Here is a 22,358-nt window from a genome sequence, read left to right as displayed (position 1 = left end):
GCATCAGAGCCTGTGCTTTGGGCTCTGGGGGCCACAGGCTCAATCCTTGTCACCTCCATGGAGGGCTAGAACAGACCCCTGCCTAGATCCCTGGAGACCCACTGCCAGGTAGTGTTAGGTTGTGGGTGAACATATCAGACGACACAGCGATTCTCCAAACAGCTCTTGTTTATTCACAGGTCAGAACAGAACTGAACTGAAGGGTTTAGCCAGCCTGCTTATATAGAGCTCCAGTACAACATAACTGTAACAACTTTCTGTAACTATCCAATCACTGAACGTCACCTTCGATCCCTTATTTGCATATGTGGACCTGAACTATCTACAGTATTCCCCTGCTGGCCCAGGGTGAGAACTTCAGTACATAACAGGTAGCACAGACCACAAGTGGGGAACATGTCGCCCACTGGATATTTGTTTTGAACTCCACTCAGCCCCAGCCATGTCAGGCAGGGTGTGAGTTGCAATCCAATAAGATTTGAAGAGTCACAGGTTCCCCATTCCTGACATAGATACTATTTCGCTGGATGGGTCAGTGTTTGGGTATAATGCCATTTCCTGAGCTTTCTGCAATTGAAAGTCAATGTGAGTAGACTACATAATGGTGTGCAAAATTTAAATTCAGGCTGTGTCTGCATGCCATGATAGCAGTGTTTTACTGTGGCGTGCATTCGTTTTTCTGCGCATTTGCTCAGTGGGACATCTCTCAGGCAAATAGCAACGGCATGTTACTTATCTGATGGGCTGAGCCTCCCTATAGACTTTTGGAAACTTACAACATTTTAGAGACGATTCTGTTCCTTGTTTTGTAGCACTCAGCACCACTGCTGTTGAAGGAACTTAACTCCCCATATACATTCTCTCCCTTTCTATTTCCCCCAAGACTGTTTCCCCCACCAAGTTACATAAATACGTGAAATGTTCAGTGAAAGCTATAGCAGATGAAATGCATACCAACAGAGGTAAGTGACACTTGTCACAACTTTCATGAATGCTATCAGTGGTGCCAAAAAAGATTCTTCCCCTTCTGTGTCATTTTTCAGTACTCCATGGAAAAGGTTTGCTTATTCAAACATGGCCCTCACTCTTAGTTGCCTTCACTTGCCGTCAGTGATATCCTAATCTGATTGGCTACATATGTTGAGACATTCACTTTGTAATTCCTGATTGGAGGAAGAAACACAGCCAGAGAAAACAGTGATAACCAGGACTGGAAAAGCTGGATATTTGTACATCTCTTTGGAAATGAAAACGTGTTTCCTGCTGAAATTTATAATTTCTGCTCACAAATTGAAACTAGTAAATGTTTGGTTTGGTTATTTCAGCTACTTCAAACACAGCTCAAATACAACGTTAATCTATATCTATCTGTCTATCTATCTATCTATCTATCTACCTACCTACCTACCTACCTACCTATCTACTTACCTACCTACCTACAGTGGTACCTCAGGTTAAGAACTTAATTCTTTTAGGAGGTCCATTCTAAACCTGAAACTGTTCTTAACCTGAGGTACCACTTTAGCTAATGGGGCCTCCCTCCGCCACTGTGTGATTTCTGTTCTCATTCTGAAGCAAAGTTCTAAACCCGAGGTACTATTTGTGGGTTAGCGGAGTCTGTAACCTGAAGCGTCTGTAACCCAAGGTACCACTCTATCTATCTATCTATCATCTACCCATCTACCCATCCACCCATCCATCCAAAAAGCACCTCGGGCTTTCTCCCATCCTCTTTTTATTCTTGCAGCAACCTCATGAGGTACATTAGGCTAAAAGATGGTATCTGACTCAGGGGCACTCAGCTGATCTTCATAGCTGAGCAGGGATTTGAACCCTTATTTGAACTGAAAGAAATGATCTTGTAGTGCTGCTGTGTGCCTGTGAGAAAGCATTTGTAATCCACGTATAATAGAACTTCAATACAAGCTACAAGAGGCCAGCAGAGAGGCAATATGTAAATTTGGTTTTTGGTAGGACTTCAGGAAAAACGAATGTTACTTCTGGGAAGGCAAGCAGACGCCAACAATGCTTCTTCGATTTGCATGCACAAAAACACGCAGAGTACCGAAGTACGAAGACTGAGCACTGGGAAATCAAATGGGTAGAGGTCCCAGAATGTTCTTCCTTTATTAGGTTGGCCAAACTGCAACAATTGTTAACAGAACAAGGTTTTGCTGTATGCTCAGTGGGAAATTGCATACATGGTGGTGAGCTGTTTGAGAAGAAGATGACATTTGTTTATCTTCAGATTCCCCCATCCCTGACCACAAATACACATTAAGAAAACAAAGCATTGGGTTCCATTAGTTGAACAATAAAAGGAAAAGGGGGGTTGAATTTTAGAGCAACATTACATGCTTGCTGCAAAATTGATTTAAAGCAATCTGTTCATTTATTGTGCTTTTACGGGGGGCATTTATATATATATACAGTAAATGTTATAGCTTTTTAATTGGAATTTGAAGAAGGTATGGGAGTATGCTCAAGCAAGCACTCATCATTTTGGAATTTTCTACTTTTGAATTAAATAGCCGTGACGTGTGTGTGTGTGTGTGTGTGTGTGTGTGTGTGTCTGTGTGTAGATATCTTAGAGATATATATTCTGAAGATATATGTACACCATATGAATAGGGGTTCTTTAAGAAGATGTGATAGCATTAATCCACAAACCCAATTTATCTGGAGCATTTATCCGATTGACAATAATGAAATTACATTGGAAAGTCATTGTGGTCCTTTGGCTGTGATCTCAACAGGATCTTTGGATGTGCATGCACAATGATATATATTTTTTCATATTCTCTAACAGTGTTACTTAAGCACAGCCCCTAGTTTCAAAAATGGCCAGTCAGACAACTAGACATGCCACCAAAGCCCATATTTCCTGGCTCCAATGATTAGTGTCTGGAGCTTGTAATGCACACCTCAAATTGGCATTGGGTAAGTAGGAAAGGAGGAGGAGTTGATGAGAAGGTAGGGGCAATTTGCTCTCCATATCTGGTAATTCTTTTTTTGGGGGGGGGGGGGAGTTCAGGAAACGCTTGGATAAAAAATTAGCTTTTTCCAATGATGCTTTGAGAGTGTAACACTACAGGTTGTAAGGGGAGTGAGTTCTGGGCTCTATGGCCATGCACAAAGACTAGGGTGCCATAGAGTATGCTCTCCTAAGCAACATCTGTAATGGTGGGGAGGAAACATTGTTCCTATAAGTCTGATGAAAACACCAATAACAAAACAGTAAAACCCAGAGGAGACGTTTTTCCTTAGAACGTGCGAAACCCTGTGAGAAATTGGGTGGCTTGCTGTTGTTTAGTCGTTTAGTCGTGTCCGACTCTTCGTGACCCCATGGACCAGAACACACCAGGCACTCCTGTCTTCCACTGCCTCCCGCAGTTTGGTCAAACTCATGCTGGTAGCTTCGAGAACACTGTCCAACCATCTCGTCCTCTGTTGTCCCCTTCTCCTTGTGCCCTCAATCTTCCCCAACATCAGGGTCTTTTCCAGGGAGTCTTCTCTTCTCATGAGGTGGCCAAAGTATTGGAGCCTCAGCTTCAGGATCTGTCCTTCCAGTGAGCACTCAGGGCTGATTTCCTTCAGAATGGAGAGGTTTGATCTTCTTGCAGTCCATGGGACTCTCAAGAGTCTCCTCCAGCACCATAATTCAAAAGCATCAATTCTTCGGCGATCAGCCTTCTTTATGGTCCAGCTCTCACTTCCATACATCACTACTGGGAAAACCATGGCTTTAACAATATGGACCTTTGTTGGCAAGGTGATGCCTCTGCTTTTGAAGATGCTGTCTAGGTAGGTGGCTACTTTCATGTAAATGAGCAGGATTTAACTGTGGCAAGATAAAGGAGCAATGCAGTAGAGTGGAGGACCTGTGGACTTCAGACTGAATGCTTTCTCTCCAGGCCTCCCTGGCCAACACACACCCCTTCTCCCCAGGCCACGTCTCTCACGAATCTTACTCCTTGCCCTTCTCAAGTGCCTCTGCCTGGCTGCAATGTGTCTTAGGGCCATATTCATGTCTCCTGGACAGAGGACAGAGAGATGGGTGCAGGTGGTACTGGTGGTAGAAACCGCTTAAGTTTGGTGTTGCTCTAGCCCTGCCCACTTTGGGATCTGACCGCCCTCCCAACCACCACCACTAGCATGGGGAATCCTGGAAGGTTGCCTATTACAGAATGTCTTGGTCTGAAAAAGTCTCCCTGACCCTAGATTAACAGAAGAGCATGGTGCCTGAAAACATTTTAGGGACAATAATGCTTAGGGAACCCATTGCTCCAAGGGTAGCGCATGGGTAGGCAAACTAAGGCCCGGGGGCCAGATCCAGCCCAATTGCCTTCTAAATCTGGCCCACGGACGGTCTGGGAATCAGTGTGTTTTGGCGTGAGTAGAATGTGTCCTTTTATTTAAAATGCATTTCTGCGTTATTTGTGGGGCGTAGGAATTCGTTCTTCTTCTTTTTTCCAAAATACAGTGGTACCTCGGGTTAAGAACTTGGTTCCGGAGGTCCATTCTTAATCTGAAAGAGTTCTTAACCCGAGGTACCACTTTAGCTAATGGGGCCTTCCACTGCAGCCATGCCGCCAGAGCACGATTTCTGTTCTCATCCTGAAGCAAAGTTCTTAACTTGAGGTACTATTTCTGGGTTAGCGGAGTCTGTAACCTGAAGCGTATGTAACCTGAAGCGTATGTAACCTGAGGTACCACTGTATAGTCCGGCCCCCCACAAGGTCTGAGGGACAGTGGACCTGCCCCCTGCTGAAAAAGTTTGCTGACCCCTGGCCTAGCGTGACCAACTGGCCATACTGGTTTCAAGCTACTAACTTAGTAACACTGGATCAATATCCCCTCTCAAGTTCCCCCCCAAATATTCTCCCTGAAAAGGGGGGTGGTTTTCTGCTGTTTTTGTGGGGGAAGAAATTTTTGGGAGATTGTTGTTGTTTACCACCCCTGCCAGGAAGTGCAGCCAGCAGGAAGCTATGGAGGGAGTGTTGTGCTGCTTCCTGGAAGCCACACTTCCTGGAACGCCTTGGAGAGGTGCCACAACATAGTGTTGCTTCTAAAGCATTCTAGGAAAGGTGCTTGGCAGGATACTGAGGAGAGTCTCTTGCCCTGCTCTAAATGATGTAGGCTGCTTTCTTGTCTTTTCTTTTTTAAGTTGAGAAAACCATTGGCCTTCTTGTAATTTTAATGCTTCTTGGGAGAAAAGCAATGACAAACCTAGACAGCATCTTAAAAGGCAGAGACATCACAAAGGTCCGTATAGTAAAGCTATGGTTTCCCCAGTAGTGATGTATGGAAGTGAGAGCTGGACCATAAAGAAGGCTGATCACCGAAGAATTGGTGCTTTTGAATTATGGTGCTGGAGGAGACTCTTGAGAGTCCCATGGACTGCAAGAAGATCAAACCTCTCCATTATTAAGGAAATCAGCCATGAGTGCTTACTGGAAGGACAGATCCTGAAGCTGAGGCTCCAGTACTTTGGCCACCTCATGAGAAGAGAAGACTCCGTGGAAAAGACCCTGGTGTTGGGAAAGATGGAGGGCACAAGGAGAACGGGACGACAGAGGACGAGATGGTTGGACAGTGTTCTCGAAGCTACCAGCATGAGTTTGACCAAACTGCAGGAAGCAGTAGAAGACAGGAGTGCCTGACGTGTTCTGGTCCATGGGGTCACGAAAAGCCGGACACGACTAAACAACAACAAAGCAGCAGAAAACGTTAGAGACCTTTCTTTATCCCCCTACACAATATTTCAGGAGGGTTTCATTTCATCACCCAATGAATGGTCGCAGAAGAAAAGAGAATTCCAGAATTTCCAGCGCAGCTCTTAACTTCTCACCATTCAAAGGACCTTGGACAATAGCTGCCTGCTGTCCAAGGCCTGCCCCAGCCACCTTTCTATTGTTCTTCCTAGCAAGCATCTTTCCTGCGGAGGTTGAATTGTGCCCTGTACATGCTAAATCAGGCACAACACAGAAAGGCTGACATGCAGGGCAAGCTGCCTGCTTAAGATACTCCCATTCTCAGCTTGGTTAATGGTTTCCGCCTTAGAGTTAATTACACAGTGGCTGGCACCTGTTTAGCAGTGCTATCCATCACAGAGTCTCGAAGCAATGTGCAGGCATTAATAAATAAAGCTGCTCAATTTTCGTGTGAGGAAGTATCATCATCTCTTTTTCCACAGAAGGGACACCCAGCCATCAATAAGGAAGTGGTGGTATGACAAGTTGCAAGAAGTAATCGCTCGAATTTATTCTGCACTAATCTGCCTTCATTTGGAGTGTTGTGTCCAGAATGCAACGCCTTGCTTTAAGAAGCATAGCTTTGAAAAGAGTTCAGAGAAACACAATGGCCAGGAACATGAAAAGCAAGTTCTATGAAGAAAGGCTGAAGGAACTGGGAATGTCTATCTTAGAGAGGAGTGAGGGGGAACACAGAGAAAATAATGATTTCGCTGAGGTATACTGAAGAAAAACAGCATATGATATATGGAGAAAATGGGGGAAATGAACTCTTCCTTAAGTTAGGCCTCTGCAGGGTCGAAACTCCTTCAGAACTATTCTTCCTCCCAACTCCTCCAATGGTCAAATCTTACCCATCTAACTGCTGACTGATGAGGCTCCATCAGAGTCTCCTGTCATTGAGACCAATAGCAGAATTAACCCCTTAAGTCACACACCAAATGAACCCCATTGTTGGACTTCCAACACTCTGCTCAATGGAGATCTTAAAGGTTGTACTAGTGGCCTTCAAGGCCCCTTCCCGTTTTACAATTCTATAACATGACTATTCCAAGCTGACTTGATAGATGCTAACAATCATCATTGATTGGAATATAATTATAGCAATGCTATCTAATTATTTACATAGCGTCCGGGGATATTCAGAACACTTCATATACAATCTCATTATTCCTTAAAACAGCTCCGTAAGGTAGGTTGGTATTATTATATCCCCATCTTGCAGATGATATAGACTTGTGCCACCTTGAGTGGTCTTGTCAAGGTGTGAACTGGGTATTTTCTGAACCCTAGATAGTCTGTTACAATGGAATGACAATGTGCAATGAATGTATGATTACTTACAGGCCAGGTCTATGGGGGAACATACTTGGAATAAATCCCTTTTATTCTAGCTGATTTTTTATTATTATCTTGCCTTCTTCCAAGCAGCTCAGGACAGTGTACATGCCCTCCCCTTTTAAATTCACAACATTCCTGTAAGGTGGTTTAGGCTGAGAGGCAACAGTGAGTTGCCCAAGGTCATACATTTGACTTTGTGGCTGAGTGCAGAATTGAAAATGTGCCTCCCCAATTGAAGGCAATGCTATAACCACTATACCACATTATATTTCCCCAGGAACATACCCTTGAGTACATAATGAATAACATCCATATTTTGGACAGTCGTTCAACCCAAATTACCCCAATATTTCATTATACTCCAAAGTCAGGAGTTCGTTGCTTTTAGCTCCATTGCAATTTTGTTTGGACAGACTTGAAATTATACATTTGACTCTGACTATATTTTAGGAACGAGCCATCTTTTTTGACCTCTGCTTATGCAAACAGGCCTTCAATTATATAGACAAACAAGAAATTAAATGGGAAATGGAAATCTTTTAAAGAAAATTTTTAATGAAAGAAATTGAATTGGATTTCTCACCCCACCCCCCGCAACACACACTTTTTAAAAAAAAAAGTAAATTATCTTTCTCATCATTTGTTCGCATTTCCATTGTTGTATGATTATGAAGATCTGTTAGAGGAGGAAAATATTTGAAATGTCACAGAGATGGGTATTAATATTTATGTGGGAACATTTTCCTGGGCAATTTCCATAGGTAAACAAAATCTAGGTATCAGAGGAATTTAAAAGTGGGTCAGCTGAGGTAGTATATGCATAACTGAGATGGTATAATGATATTGTGTATCACATAAACAGCATCGAGTGTGATCTTATGTATTGTTGTCTAAAGGGAACTGACTGCTGTTAATGTTATTCATGCTGTCTGGGAAATAGTTATGTGATTTAGATTTCTAAGAGTTGGCCATGGACTTTGGAATTCATTTGTTAAGACCCCTTTTATCACACAGTTGCATAAGTTTAGGCCCCCTACAGGGCCGGATTTAGGTTTGATGAGGCCCTCAGCTACTGAAGGCAATCGGGTCCTTTATATGTCCAGCTGTCCTTTGTCAACAACAAATTGTTGCTGTTTTTTGTGTTGAATATATGCTATATGGTAATTTATGGACCTAATAGGTATCTAAAGCCATTTGCACATGTTGCACTGCAACAAGTCCATGCAAAATGTAGGCACTCTATATATAGAAATGAGCAAACCAGTGATATTTTAGAGAGCAGGCTAGCAGGTGGGGCCCATTACTTACATCATAGGAGCCTACACAACACAAAACACTGTTGCTGTATGTAGATTTTATTTTATTTGTTTTTTATCTTATATTTTGGAAATGTACATCCAGGGGTTTTTTCCTTTAAATTTTTGGGTGGCCTCCAAGAGAGTGGGGCCCTAAGCTATAGCTTGTTTAGTTTATATGTAAATCCGGCACTGGCCCCCTATGACATCAGAGCAACTACACCAATGGGAGCAGCAGTGTGACATCGCTGTCTGAAATGTCTCGCTGTGATGTTAGAGTCGATGTGGCAGCTGTATTAGTAGAAGCAGGGCAAGGAAAGGAGTAAACAGGCAGGAAGACTGCAAGAGTCAGAAGGGGAGTGGAATGCCAGCCATATGCTGTGCTTTAAAAACAAAGCAAAAAAACACCATCCACAATTTATTCAGCACATTATATCCCAGGCTTCCACAACATTTCTCAGGCTGGGGTATATGACAGGTCTTTTGATTGAGCTGAGAGTTGGTGACTGGCCCAGGACTTAAATAAGGATATATTGTGCTCCTAGCACCAGATCTGGGCTAGTTCAAGCATACTGCTATTTCTTAGAAAAAACAATTTTTTATTTAGAAAAACTTTTCCCCTCCTGGTTGCCTGGAAATATGCTCGGAGACCAATGGGTGATGATGACAGATATAGGGAATGCATATCAAGCACACCTGGGAACTGGGGAGACTGTAATTTTGGCAAAGAGATTAATAAAACACAAGACAAGCAGAACACATGGTCACCAGAGGGCTGGGGCAGAATCTTGCTCCCATCACATCGAAATGCAATGGTTTTATATGGCCCTCAGCTGGAGGTATTCATTTGTCACTGTTCCTCACTGAGCACCGTGCTCCGAGTCATGCACACAGGTCAGTGGGGAAGTTGCTCCTTCAACAGCAAAAAGATCATTTCCCTTTGTGGAAAACAGCAAGCCATATTATGCTCATCAATACTGTTCAAGGGGTAGATTCCAAACCCTTTGATGTTGCACAGATAACATTGACTTCAAAGATACAAGTCATTTCAGAACCATCATTTCTAGCTGAACTCTTGCGACCTGTTGGTTGGGCACAAAATGGTTAGGTGCTTTCATTTCATTTCATATACTTCTGCACCGTTCTTCAACCCTGAAGAGAAGATTTGTTTGGCTCACGTAGGCCCTTGCCCTACTGGCACATACAGGAGTTCATCCTGAGACAGCCATCCTTTGATATAACTCTGCTGTTCTTTGGCCTAATCTGTGCAGAGTAAGCCACATAGAGCAGTCACTGGAACAATTTCCGTGCTTATATAGCAGCCATCATTGTATATAATTACCAAAGATCCCAAGTTGGAAGGGACCCCAAGGGTCATCCAGTCCAAAGCCCTGAAATGCAGGAATCACAACTAAAGAATCCCTGACAGATGGTCGTTCAGCCTCTGTTTAAAAACCTCGAAGAAGAATCCACCGCTTTCTGCAGTAGCCCGTTCCACTGATGCACAGCTCTTGCCACCGGAAAGTTTTTCCTAATATCTAGTTGCAATCTCCTTTCTTGTCATTTGGATCCATTCGTTCAGGTCTGGAGCAGCGGAAAACAAGATTGCTCCATCTTCCATGTGACAGCCCTTCAGATATTTGAAGGTGGCTAGCCTATCACCTCTCGAGTCTTTTCCAAACTAAACATAATCAACTCCCTCAATTGTTCCTCATAAGACTTGGTTTCCAGACCCTTGATCATCTTGGTTACACTCCTGTATACATATTCCATCTTGTCAATCTCCTTCTTAAACTGTGGTGCCCAGAACAGGAAACAGTACTCCAGGTGTGGTCTGGCCAACGCAGAATAGAGTGGTACTATAGTGCCTGGCATGCTCTGGTCCATGGGGTCACTAAGAGTTGGACACGACAAAACGATTCAACAACAACAACCAATAATGCTATTACTTCCCTTGATCTGGCCGCTATACTTCTGTGAATGCAACCAAGAATACCATTAGCAAAAAAAATTTGCTGCTGCATCACATTGTTGACTCACATTAAGCTTGTAGTCTACTAAGACCCTAAGATCCTAAGCCATTGTTGGGTTCATTATAAAATGTGTTCCCCTTTCCAAAAGCACAGTGACCCAGGATACTAGATAGTCCATTTAGAGTGAATCATTTACCACTACAGGTATACTAACAGGTGCATCCAACTAATTCTCAATCAAAGTATCCCCCACTGAAATTAATGGGCCTGTGTTGGCCATTAGTACAGTTGCCATATGTCCTGAATTTCCTGGACATATCCAGAATACTGCTGTCTCTAGCAGTGTCCTGGCGGAAATCAATGAAATCTGGACATATGGCAGCTCAGCAACTTCTCTGTCCAGATTTTCACTGTTTGAAATACAGCAGTCCTAGTTGGCTACAGCACTTCCACTGCAGGTGAATGTTTCAGAAAAAGACCCCCTGCAAGTGATTGGGTCAGGCCTTGGGCAAGAACAAGCCGTACTTCCTCCTGGCAGCCCACTGCATATCAAGGAAGGAAGGAAGTGATGGGGGCAGAGAGACAAAAGGGCATTGAAAAGTCCCTCACCAGCATAGAAACCAGGGCAGTCTCAGATACAAGTGTTAGAATTCCTGCTCCTTGATTGCAGTCATGGGATTTTTGTCTATGGTGTATGTTTTGACTCCACAAAGTGGGAAGTGATGTAGACATGATGTTTTTTTTACTATGTTCCATGAAGTGGGACTATTGTCCTTTGTTCTCTCTCTTTGCTGTCTGATGCTAGAGAGAGGGAGCCATGTTGCAGTGCTCCGTGTGTGTTTATATGTAAATAAAGTAGATTAGCCAAAATGCTGAGTTGCTGAGGTCTGTCACACGAACTGCACAGACTCTGCGGATCCCTAAGTGTGTCTTTGTCTGTTGGCATCGGTCGCAGTGATGTTCGGGCAGAAGAAAGCTTTTGAAGCTCCCAAACGATCGACCAGGAGGGAGGGAACATGCCAGTTGGGCACCTGTCTCTGCCAGGGTCCTACTCGAGTGTAGGCTGAGCTCCTGACAACAAGATCCAGAAGAAATCCCAGATTCATGCAACATAGAGCCTGCATGTGATCCATGCCAGTTCCTGAGGTGTCATGACCACAGTATTGCCAACCTCCTGGACAAATCATGTGGAAGATCCCACACACATGAACCAGCTTTAGATTCACTTCCTTTTGGAACTACCTTGCTTTATTGCATCTTCAACTCCCACCTGAGGTCAGCGCCTTTGCTTTCTTGAAGTGCTTATAATGGTACCACGGACACATTTCGGTCTTCACACGTGTTTGGCTGTGACTGTAAATGTTACATATGTGTTCATGGTGACTGCTGTGCTTCCATGTTTCTTGTTTATGGAGTGGAGGAAGGGACAACCACGGGCTGTGTAATCAGCCTGACAGCCGTTTCCACAAGGTCTGCCATGCCACAAAGCAAAAAATGTTGTTGACGCAGCAACTGCTGGAAAGGAAGTCGATGACAACAAGGGGCTGGAATGAAAAGAGCCCTGGATCTGGGCTGCCTAATTGCAAAGGAAAGGATTTGTGACTGTTTGCAGTATTTAAAGCCTTTGTATTATATTCCTAGGGGCAGCTTAGAGACCAGTAGTGGTGGCTATTCTGCTGGACAATCAAATGAACAATTAACTCATCTCTGTCTCGCTCTTGTCTGTACATGGCTATGCCAGCATACCTTATTTAAAGGGGGAGAAGAGAATGGGAAGTGGGGAAGTGGGGAATACAGAGGGGCCAGGAATTTAGAAAATCCTCAGGGTATGTACTCTAATTAAATTCTGTGCTAATCACTCCAAATAGCAGGCTTGCTGCTTGCCATAGTTACAGGGAGGGATTTAGATATGGCTGCCTTTGACAGGCAAACAAAATTGTGATACAGACGTCCTGAAGGTTTTTGAGCGGGATCGTCTGTTTCGCAGAAGCATTTCTTTACCTGCCGCAGCAGGATTGCACACTACTGAGTGGTGGTTTGTTTTCTTATGCTGGGGTCCGGTTGGGCTGCAATGGGGTTTTAAAAGTGCCTGTTTACATGACCAGCTGACCTGGGATAAGGGTTAGCTGCTGTTAGAAAGAAACAAAACAACGAATACTTCAGAAAACAGAGAAGAAAGCAATCCCAGTTTACAAAACAGTAATACCAGTGGCAGCCTTGTGGAAAGATTAGCAAGCTGGGAGTTGCTTATTTGAAACTGGGGCACAGTGAAGCAGCCACCTGGACAATTGATTTGGGGCGTCAGGAAAGTCCAGCAACTGGTTAGTTGCTTAATATATAATTGAGAGCCAGTTTGGTAATGTAGTTAATGTTGGGACTATGGCCTAGCAGATCAGGGATCAGTCCCCTCTTAGCCATGAATCTCACTGGGGCCATCACTGCCTCTCAACCTAATCTACTTCATGGGTTTATTGTAGAGATTAAATGAGGAGGAGGAGAACCATGTATGTCACCATGAGTTCTTTGAAGAAAAATATGGGATACAGGTGAAATAAAGAAAGAATACGTATTTTTTACTGCCAGGGAATGGGAGAAATGGTGCTGAAATAGCTTGCATGCCTTATATATATATATATATATATGTATAGATTTATTTATTTGGTTTTTCAAATTAACATATTACACTCACATATCTAACATACATTATAAAATCAAGATTCCAAAGAATTTCATGGACTTCCCTCCCTCCCTTTGTGGGTCCTATTGTTAGTAATTTCCTCCTACATCTTTTATAATAATCCAAATATTTTACATCTCCATTATATCCAAAATTCACCATTAAACTACAAGTGTTATTCCAATCCTACTAATGATTTTAAAGAAAAATTTTAAGTTTTCCACATTCCTTATTAAAATTCTGGTCTTCCTGATTTCTGATTCTTCCGGTCATTTTGCCATTTCGGCATAATCCCTCAATTTAATCTGCCATTAATCTCTGGTTGGGACTTTATCTTTCCATGGTCACATACGTAAATAATCTTTTCTGCTCCATTGGGATTTCGGCATCTAGATTTCCTTAAAAAAAAAGGCTTCGGGGTTTTTTTAGAAAAAGTTATTTTAAACACTTTTTTCAATTCATTATATATCATTTCCCAAAATTCCTTTACTAAGTAAAAGGTAGTAGTAGTAGTAGTAACTTGGCTGTCGTTTGGTACAGTGCCTCTTGGCTTGGGGCGGGACACCTTCACCTGATTCTCCTCAGGCAGAAAGCACCTTGAGTCTTCTAACTTTAAGCTCCCTTGGATGTTCCCAAGATCTATATTAATAATAATAATTTATTATTTGTACCCTGCCCATCTGGCTGGGTTTCCCCAGCCACTCTGGGTGGCTTCCAACAAAGATTAAAAATACATTAAAATGTCACACATTAAAAACTTCCCTGAACAGGGCTGCCGTCAGATGTCTTCTAAATGTCAGGTAGTTGTTTATCTCTTTGACATCTGATGGGAGGGCATTCCACAGGGTGGGTGCCACTACCGAGAAGGCCCTCTGCCTGGTTCCCTGTAGCTTTGCTTCTCGTAATGAGGCAACTGCCAGAAGGCCCTTGGCGCTGGACCTCAGCGTTAGGAGGGAGAGAAAATGTGTCTGTCTACTTTCCCCACACAACCCATAATTTTATACACATTTAACAGTCTTATTTACCACACAACAACACTGCCTCTAGAGGCAAAATGATTTTATATTCCCAAAAATGTCAAGTACAAAATCAGTTACTGGGATGCCCAGTGTCTGTCTCCCTGTGGTGTGAGCAGAAACTGAGTTACTCTCTGTTGCTCCCTCACCCCAAAACTTTTCCTGGTTTTTTCATGAGCAGCTGGTGGAGGAAAAATGAAAAACTGGAACTGCCAACTTCCCTTAAGTTTATTTAAATGGAAGAAAGCAGAGCATGGTGAAAATGGTGTGTTTGGGAACTGGCAAAGCTGACGGGAAAAATCCAAAACCAGCATGATCAAGTATTCCGAAACTACCGGAGCAAATTTATACAATATTTGAAAGAATATTATAAGCAATTAACATCACTAGTAGGGTTGTCTGAAGACTTGCAATGAGGAAATTTCTCCCTTTTCTTATTTATTTAAATTTTGAGGTATTTTGTAATGAGTGTAATCAGAACTGGAAAACGTATAAAATGCGATGATATAAAGGTTAATTTTGAAAGCCGTGAGATGGGAGGGAAGGAAGTCGACAGGCTCTAGAGAGCCAGAGAGGTAAAGTGGATAATAATGATGTGATTAGATATTGTTAAATGAGAAACTAATAAAAATTATAAATAATTTTTATAAATTATTAAAGAAAAAGTGCGCCAAATTTTAAAGGGGTTCCTTTTTCACTGTTTCCTCTTAAAGAGCATGGCACAGAGTTCCCTCCAAAAGAGCAATGTTCTCCTAAGGCAAAGGTGCTGCGAAATTGGGATCCATTTTTCCTCCTTTGCCAAAGTACTTGCCAAGAGAGATAGAGGGATTCCCTGAGGGGACCGCACTTTGCACTACTTCCTTTAGAGTGATTGCAACGTCTTCATGACTCCCTCCCAATTTCCCTTGCAAAGAGATTTGGAGCATCATACTTTGCGTTGTGGTTCAGATAATCTCTTTCAAAGTGGTTCTCGCTGCATTTGAATGGAAGCAATGTGCAGTGCAATGCCCACCGCATGTTGTCTGAACAGATGAGGACAATGCTTTCAATATCAAGGAACTTGCCATGTTAGAAAGGGAACATTTTTGCTCATCTGGGAATGTTCAGGGATGCAGGAGAGGATATATTGTTTGATTATATCCTTTCCAACTTGTGCTAACAAGTTCTACAATTTAGCAGAGTAACACCCCCCTTTTTAAACTTGCACAGTGGATGCCTTTGCTCAGGCTCGCTAAAGCCTCTAAAATAAGTTTCATTGGTAATTCCCCATTTAAAGGTAAAGGGTAAAGGGACCCCTGACCGTTAGGTCCAGTCATGGACAATTCTGGGGTTGCGGCGCTCATCTCACTTTATTGGCCGAAGGAGCCGGTGTACAGCTTCCAGGTCATGTGGCCATCATGACTAAGCCGCTTCTGGGGAACCAGGGCAGCGCACGGAAACGCCATTTACCTTCCCGCCAGAGCGGTACCTATTTATCTACTTGCCCTTTGACGTGCTTCCAAACTGCTAGGTTGGCAGCAGCAGGGACTGAGCAATGGGAGCTCACCCCATCACAGGGATTCAGACCGCCGACTTTCTGATCAGCAAGCCCTAGGCTCTGTGGTTTAACCCACAGCACTACCCGCGTCCCAATTCTCCATTTAGTCCCTCATAAAAAGATAGACACGACACAGTCTTCTATAAAAGTATATAAAAAAGAGTTTACTCACACAATCTGTTCACAACTGGATCCCAGAAGGCAGACTTAAGTTACAAAAGTAATATACCTGGACTCTATCCCATAAAGAGACAGTTCCTTTGTCCTCTCAAGCCAAGAGAGCATCTATGGCTAAGCAGATGTTTCTTCTTCAACGAACGTAGTCAAAGAGAGAGAGATGGCTGACCAGTCCTGCTCTTTTGTTACCTGGGCAGGTGAGGTCACATCCACCTCTAGTCACATGCAGAGGTAGTCTGTCCCAGCCTAGGAGGAAACAAGAAGTTCCGACTGCCTGGTCCAGACATCCCCTTTTTATTTCCACTCTAGGGATGTTGTACTTGACTGCTCTGTGTCTCACATCCCACAGTATGCTCCCCAAAACACTGTCAAAATGGGTGGGGGGATTTTTTCTAGGGGAAAGTAGCCCCCAATTTCTGTGCCGCCCTGAGAGCCTCTGTGCTCCTAGTAATCATAGATGGCTCAGAGATTAGCAGGAACGCTCCCCAGTTCAGATATGTGATATTTGAAACGCCAGGTATTTGAAAACCTGGTATCTCTCTCATTTTAGAAATTATGCTCTGGTGCACGAGCAGCTCACATCTCATTAGGCAGGCTCACCATCCACCTCTAGAATAGTTCTTAAGACCAATACCGCAATAATACTCTGCAACGAATAGGAGCTGCTTTGGCCTGAGGAAGTATTCTGTATAAATCTTATTTTACAACATCACCACCTAGTGGTAATATATAGATATACAGAGCAATTTCCAAAGCCTTCCACCTGCTGAGCTCATTAAAAATATTGCAACCTGCAGAGTGCTGGGTGCACGGGTTTAGTCTGAGCAACTCTTTTATAATTTGGAAAAACTCGGGGGTTATCTTATCAAGTCGATTAGGAGTAGCTTCCAGACAGACCTAAGACAAAAAAAGAGGAAGCATTCATTTTGCGCACAGAAATTAAGTGACTTACAGAATTTGCTGCCTTAGGATGTGGCAATGGTGGCTGGCTTAGCTGGGTTTAGACCAGTTCTTAGAGGAGAATAACTCTGTCAAGAGAAGGAATTCTTGATGAATTCACTTTCTTTGAACTGCAATGAGAAGTGACCTAAGCCACGCCTCTCGGACAAATGTGCAAATTGCAGCATACAGATTGTTAAGTTGTGGGTGAACATATCAGACGACACAGCGATTCTTCAAACAGCTCTTGTTTATTCACAGGCCAGAACAGAACTGAACTGAAGGGTTCAGCCAGCCTGCTTATATAGAGCTCCACTAGAACGCAACAGTAACCATTTTCTGTAACTATCCAATCACTGAACGTCACTTTCAATCCCTTATTTGCATATGTGGACCTGAGTGAAAACTATCTACAGTATCCTCCTGCTGGCCCAGGGTGAGAACTTCAGTACATAACACAAATCCTTCAGATGACAAACGTCTCAAAATTTACAGTCCTTTTGCGTATTTCAGGATGAAACACATTTAGAAATGTGTGCGTTGAAATAAAATATGTACCTCAACACATTTTTTTGTGATAAAACACATAATAAAATATGTATTTAGCTCTGCACGAAAACAGCAATAGCTTTCTAGGTGCCTTGTGCTACATTATCAGCAGTAATCTCATCCCTTCCCTCCCGACAGAAACACGGATGTACACACAGTGGCCTCGCTTTTGAAGCTGTACCTCAGAGAGCTCCCAGAGCCAGTCATTCCGTACGCCAAATACGAAGACTTTCTCGCCTGCGCCAAACTACTCAGCAAGGAAGAGGAAACGGTGAGTTTGCGGCCTTGATTCCAGTGTGCGAAATTCTCAGGTGCTTGTCAGTCTTATTGCGGGATATTGAATGAAGTGATTTAACTCCTGTTTGGTCGCCTTTGTTTTATGTTGGCTGTTTCTATGATATACCATAGAAACTTGGGAAGCTGCCTGGAACGAAGATATTGGAGATACACTTCAGAGGTCCAGACTATGGTCAGCCCGGGGGGGGGGGAATATACTTAATAATTTGAACTGTAATTTGGTTGCTTTTTTATTTTAGTTTATTGTTTTTAATTGGATTATGATATGGATATGTTAATTGGCTGTTTTTATTGGAAAATCAATAAAAATGATAAAAAAAAGAAACTTGGGAAGCTGCCTTATACCAACCAGTTCAGACTATTTGTCCATGTAGCTCAGTATTGTCTCCTGACAGTGCGTCTCCAAGGTCTCAGGCAGAGCTATTTCTGGCTCCTTTTTTCATTGGAGATGCTAGAGATTCAACTTGGGACCTCATTTTTGCTCTACCACTGAGCGCTGGCCCCTCCCCATACACCTGAGAATGGGACAAAGGCCACATCCACACTGTCCATTTAAAACACTATGATACCACTTTAAACAGTCATGGCTTCTCCCAAAGAATCCTGGGAGCTTTAGTTTTTGCTAAGGGTTTCACTGAGAGTTGTAAGGAGATCCATTCTCCTCTCTCAGAGCTACAGAAGAACCAGATGTGCTTAGAAGCTGCTCCATGGGCCTTCTAACCATCTCCTGGAACCAAACATGCTAAGCCAACCAGCGCATTCCTTTCGCAACCAGAAATGGGTGTTTGTAGGTGGCAGCTGTGAATTGTCTCAAGACATGTGAGCAGCTGCAATCTGTATGGGTAGTTTTTAAAGGAAAGTGGGAAGTATTATGTTTTGGTCCCTTTCTTTGGGGTTTCTAACACTGCAGATCTCATCTTCACACAGGGGCTGAACGAACTGGTGAAGCAAGTGAAAAGTTTGCCTCCTGTCAACTTCAACCTGCTGAAGTATATTTGCAGGTAAATATCCCGACAAGACTCTCAAAGCATCGATTGCCTTAGCGCTCCCAAAGACATCATTAGATAGAACAGTTTTCTGTGAACAGCTCTTTAAGGAGTAACAACAGAACAGTTAAATTTTAACTTCTTCTACAACATCTTCTTCTTGTTGTTGCTGTTATCATTATTGATTTATTACCTGCCCTTTGCTGTAAGGTCCCAGGGCAAACGTTTAAAGCAGCTTAAAGTAAATTATGAGAGTGAGCCCTAAAATCTCTCTCTCTCAAAGGTCAGAGTAAAGAAGTGTCTCTGTGAAAGCTGTATAATGAAGACACCAAATTCACCTCTGTGGGGAAAGAATATACTACTACCAATAATAATAATAATTTATATGCCACCCATCTGACTGGGTTACCTCAGGTACTCTGGGTGGCTTCCAACAAATTAAAACACAGTAAGACATCAAACATTAAAATCTTCTCTAAACAGGGCTGCCTTCAGATGTCTTCTAAAAGTCAGATAGTTGTTTATTTCCTTTACATCTGATGGGAGGGCATTCCATAGGGTGGGCGCCACTACCAAGTAGGCCCTCTGCCTAGTTCCTCTATAACTTCACTTCTCACAGTGAGGGAACTGTCAGAAGGCCCTCAGAGTTGGACCTCAGTTTCCTGGCTGAACGATAGGGGTGGAGACGCTCCTTCAGATACTCAGGGCCAAAGCCATTTAGGGCTTTCAAGATTAGCACCAGCACTTTAATTATGCTTAGAAATGTACTGGGAGCCAATGTAGGTCTTTCAGGACTGGTGTTATTATATGGCCCCAGCGACCGCTCCCAGTAACCAGTCTGGTAGCTCCACTCAAAACAAGACTATCTGCAGACTTACATTCAAATAAAAAAATAAAAATACAACACACAAAGGAAAAGAGACAAGGGGGGGAATTATATCAGGGGGTAGGATGGGGTGAGGGAGCATGTCTCCTTTGCACATTTATGCATAATTGCTAATTGCATGAATAGCATCTCAACTGATTCAGCCCTGTCATTTATAATTGACTAAATCCTGATTCTGGATTCCCCTCCCCTCCCCCATGCTTTTTTGGATGCATTAACAGATTCCTCGATGAAGTTCAGTCCTATTCCGGAGTCAACAAAATGAGCGTGCAAAACCTGGCTACTGTGTTTGGTCCCAACATCCTGCGTCCCAAAGTGGAGGATCCCTTGACCATCATGGAAGGTGAGTGAGAAAGCAAAACCCGCCGCAAAGGTTCAGTTAGCTGGTCTGAGGATCCTGGCAAGAACATTGATGCAACAGTAGGGTTTAATTTAATATAGTAAAAACACTTTGTGGAACTTGAAAACAACCAAATAGCAGCATGTGCAGGTGTGCAAAATACAAGAGGGCCAGATCTGATGTAACAGGCTGTATTTACGCAAGACTTGGAGGGGATGCGGATGGCGCTGTGAGTTAAACCACAGAGCCTAGGACTTGCCGATCAGAAGGTCGGCGGTTCGAATCCCCGCGACGGGGTGAGCTCCCGTTGCTCGGTCCCTGCTCCTGCCAACCTAGCAGTTCAAAAGCACGTCAAAGTGCAAGTAGATAAATAGGTACCGCTCTGGCGGGAAGGTAAACGGTGTTTCCGTGTGCTGCTCTGGTTCGCCAGAAGCGGCTTAGTCATGCTGGCCACATGACCCAGAAGCTGTACGCCAGCTCCCTCGGCCAATAAAGCGAGATGAGCGCCGCAACCCCGGAGTCATCCACAACTGGACCTAAAGGTCAGGGCTACCTTTACCTTTACCTAGTTGCTTGGAGCAGAACCATGGCATCTATATTGGAAGCATCCATCAAGTAAAATTAAGAATCAAGTGTAATAAAAAGAATAGCCTCCTGGATCAGGCCCGTGGCTCATCTTAGTCCAGCAACCTGTTCTCACAGCAGCCAACCAAGATTTTAGTTTAGCTATGATTTGGGGCCCCCTGTGTGGACACAAAACATAGCAGCAAAGTCATTTGTTTGTTTGACTATTTGCTTTGCACCAGAAAACCGTGCAAACGTTTCTACGTACAAATATCGTAACTCAAAATATTTACAAAAATATATAATTATACTGGTGTTTTTTAAAGGAAAGGGCTCTTGGCAGAGCTGTTCTCTACTGCCTGAATTTCAGCAGATTTGCCTTTTTTATATATAGTTTTAATTCTATTCGATATTAATTACTTTTAAATGTTTTCAGCTTTTTGCGATTAGTCTGTTAGAATTTGTGTAAGCTGCTTTGAGTTACAATCTTACAAGAAGGCAGGATATAAATATTTTGTTGTTGTTTAGTCGTTTAGTTGTGTCCGACTCTTCGTGACCCCATGGACCAGAGCACGCCAGGCACTCCTGTCTTCCACTGCCTTGCCCAGTTTGGTCAAACTCATGCTGGTAGCTTCAAGAACACTGTCCAACCATCTCGTCCTCTGTCGTCCCCTTCTCCTTGTGCCCTCCATCTTTCCCAACATCAGGGTCTTTTCCAGGGAGTCGAGTCTTCTCAGGAGGTGGCCAAAGTATTGGAGCCTCAGCTTCACGATCTGTCCTTCCAGTGAGCACTCAGGGCTGATTTCCTTCAGAATGGATAGATTTGATCTTCTTGCAGTCCATGGGACTCTCAAGAGTCTCCTCCAGCACCATAATTCAAAAGCATCAATTCTTCGGCGATCAGCCTTCTTTATGGTCCAGCTCTCACTTCCATACATCACTACTGGGAAACCATGGCTTTAACTATATGGACCTTTGTCGGCAAGGTGATGTCTCTGCTTTTTAAGATGCTATCTAGGTTTGTCGATATAAATATAGCAATAATAATTTTAAAAGTTGAGTGACCGCTGCTGGGAAATACAGCGGTGGACAACATGAACTTCTGATCTTTCCAAGGCCTTGCCCTATCAAAGGAAGCTGTCTTCTACTGAGTCCATGATCATCTATGATTGGTGCATCTAGCTTCGTATTGTCTTCACTGACTGCCTGCAGCTCTCCAGAGTTTCAGACAGGAATCATCTTCAACCCAGCCTGCAAATCCCTGAAATTTAACTTAGAATAATGTGCTGTAAAACTGAACTATGAATCTTACCCTGATCCAGCGAAGGAGACCCTTAAGTTCCTAAAAAGGCATTAATGCCCAGCTGCAAAAATAAAAATAAAAAAATCCAGATATCAGGTTCTTAGCTTCTTCCCCTTCTTCTGTGGATTTACATCCCTCTCATCAACAGATGATTTATTTTGCTAATTAGAGAGCGGAGGGAGAACAGCCTGCAAATGAAAGTGCTCCCTTGATTGCAGATGCTCATATTTCAGCTGCAATAATAATTTGTGCTCCCCCCCATAACTCATTAAATATGAGAAGTGAGATCACTGTTTGTGTAACTCATTTAGAAGGGCGCAAGAAACCTTCTAATGCTTTTGTTCCATAGGTGGGGGGAGGCGGGAATCATCCTGATCAGAAGAAAAAAAATTCCAATCTCTGGGGCTGCAATCCTATGCACACTTACTAGGTAGCAAGTATCACTGAACTCGGTAGGGATCACGTCTCTGTAGGCATGTAAATCTGTATCAGGCTTTAGCTTAGACAGGCGTTTGGTGTATTTTGAGAATATTTTGGTTGATTGCTTTTTGAAAAGGGATGAAGCGTTTGCTTTGCCCGTCAAGGAAATAGTCCCATCACTCTGAATGACCTCATTTGCCCTCAGTGACATCAGCAAGCAGCCAAGCCTGATTGGCTATAAAGTGTCATGATGTCATCTTCACTCCCAGTTATTGCTCAGAAGCATCTGGCACATCAAATAATTA

General features: G+C 43.2%; 1 protein-coding gene across 9 annotated transcripts in view; it reads left to right on the top strand.

The window, feature by feature from the left end:
* Window positions 1–22,358, top strand: part of ARHGAP24 (Rho GTPase activating protein 24) — a 415,666-nt gene that overhangs the window by 386,075 nt on the left and 7,233 nt on the right. For all 9 annotated transcript variants that reach the window (XM_081020795.1, XM_081020796.1, XM_081020797.1 and 6 more), the window contains 3 exons: window positions 17,396–17,528; window positions 18,482–18,555; window positions 19,648–19,769. In XM_081020795.1, the coding sequence (XP_080876921.1) occupies window positions 17,396–17,528; window positions 18,482–18,555; window positions 19,648–19,769 (329 nt within the window). The remainder of the gene's footprint in view (window positions 1–17,395; window positions 17,529–18,481; window positions 18,556–19,647; window positions 19,770–22,358) is intronic.

Source organism: Podarcis pityusensis (genome assembly GCF_964106645.2).
Source record: "Podarcis pityusensis genome assembly, chromosome: 9".
Lineage (NCBI taxonomy): Eukaryota > Metazoa > Chordata > Lepidosauria > Squamata > Lacertidae > Podarcis > Podarcis pityusensis.
Note: the sequence above shows the minus strand (reverse complement) of the source record. Positions and strands in the feature narration are given on the sequence as shown.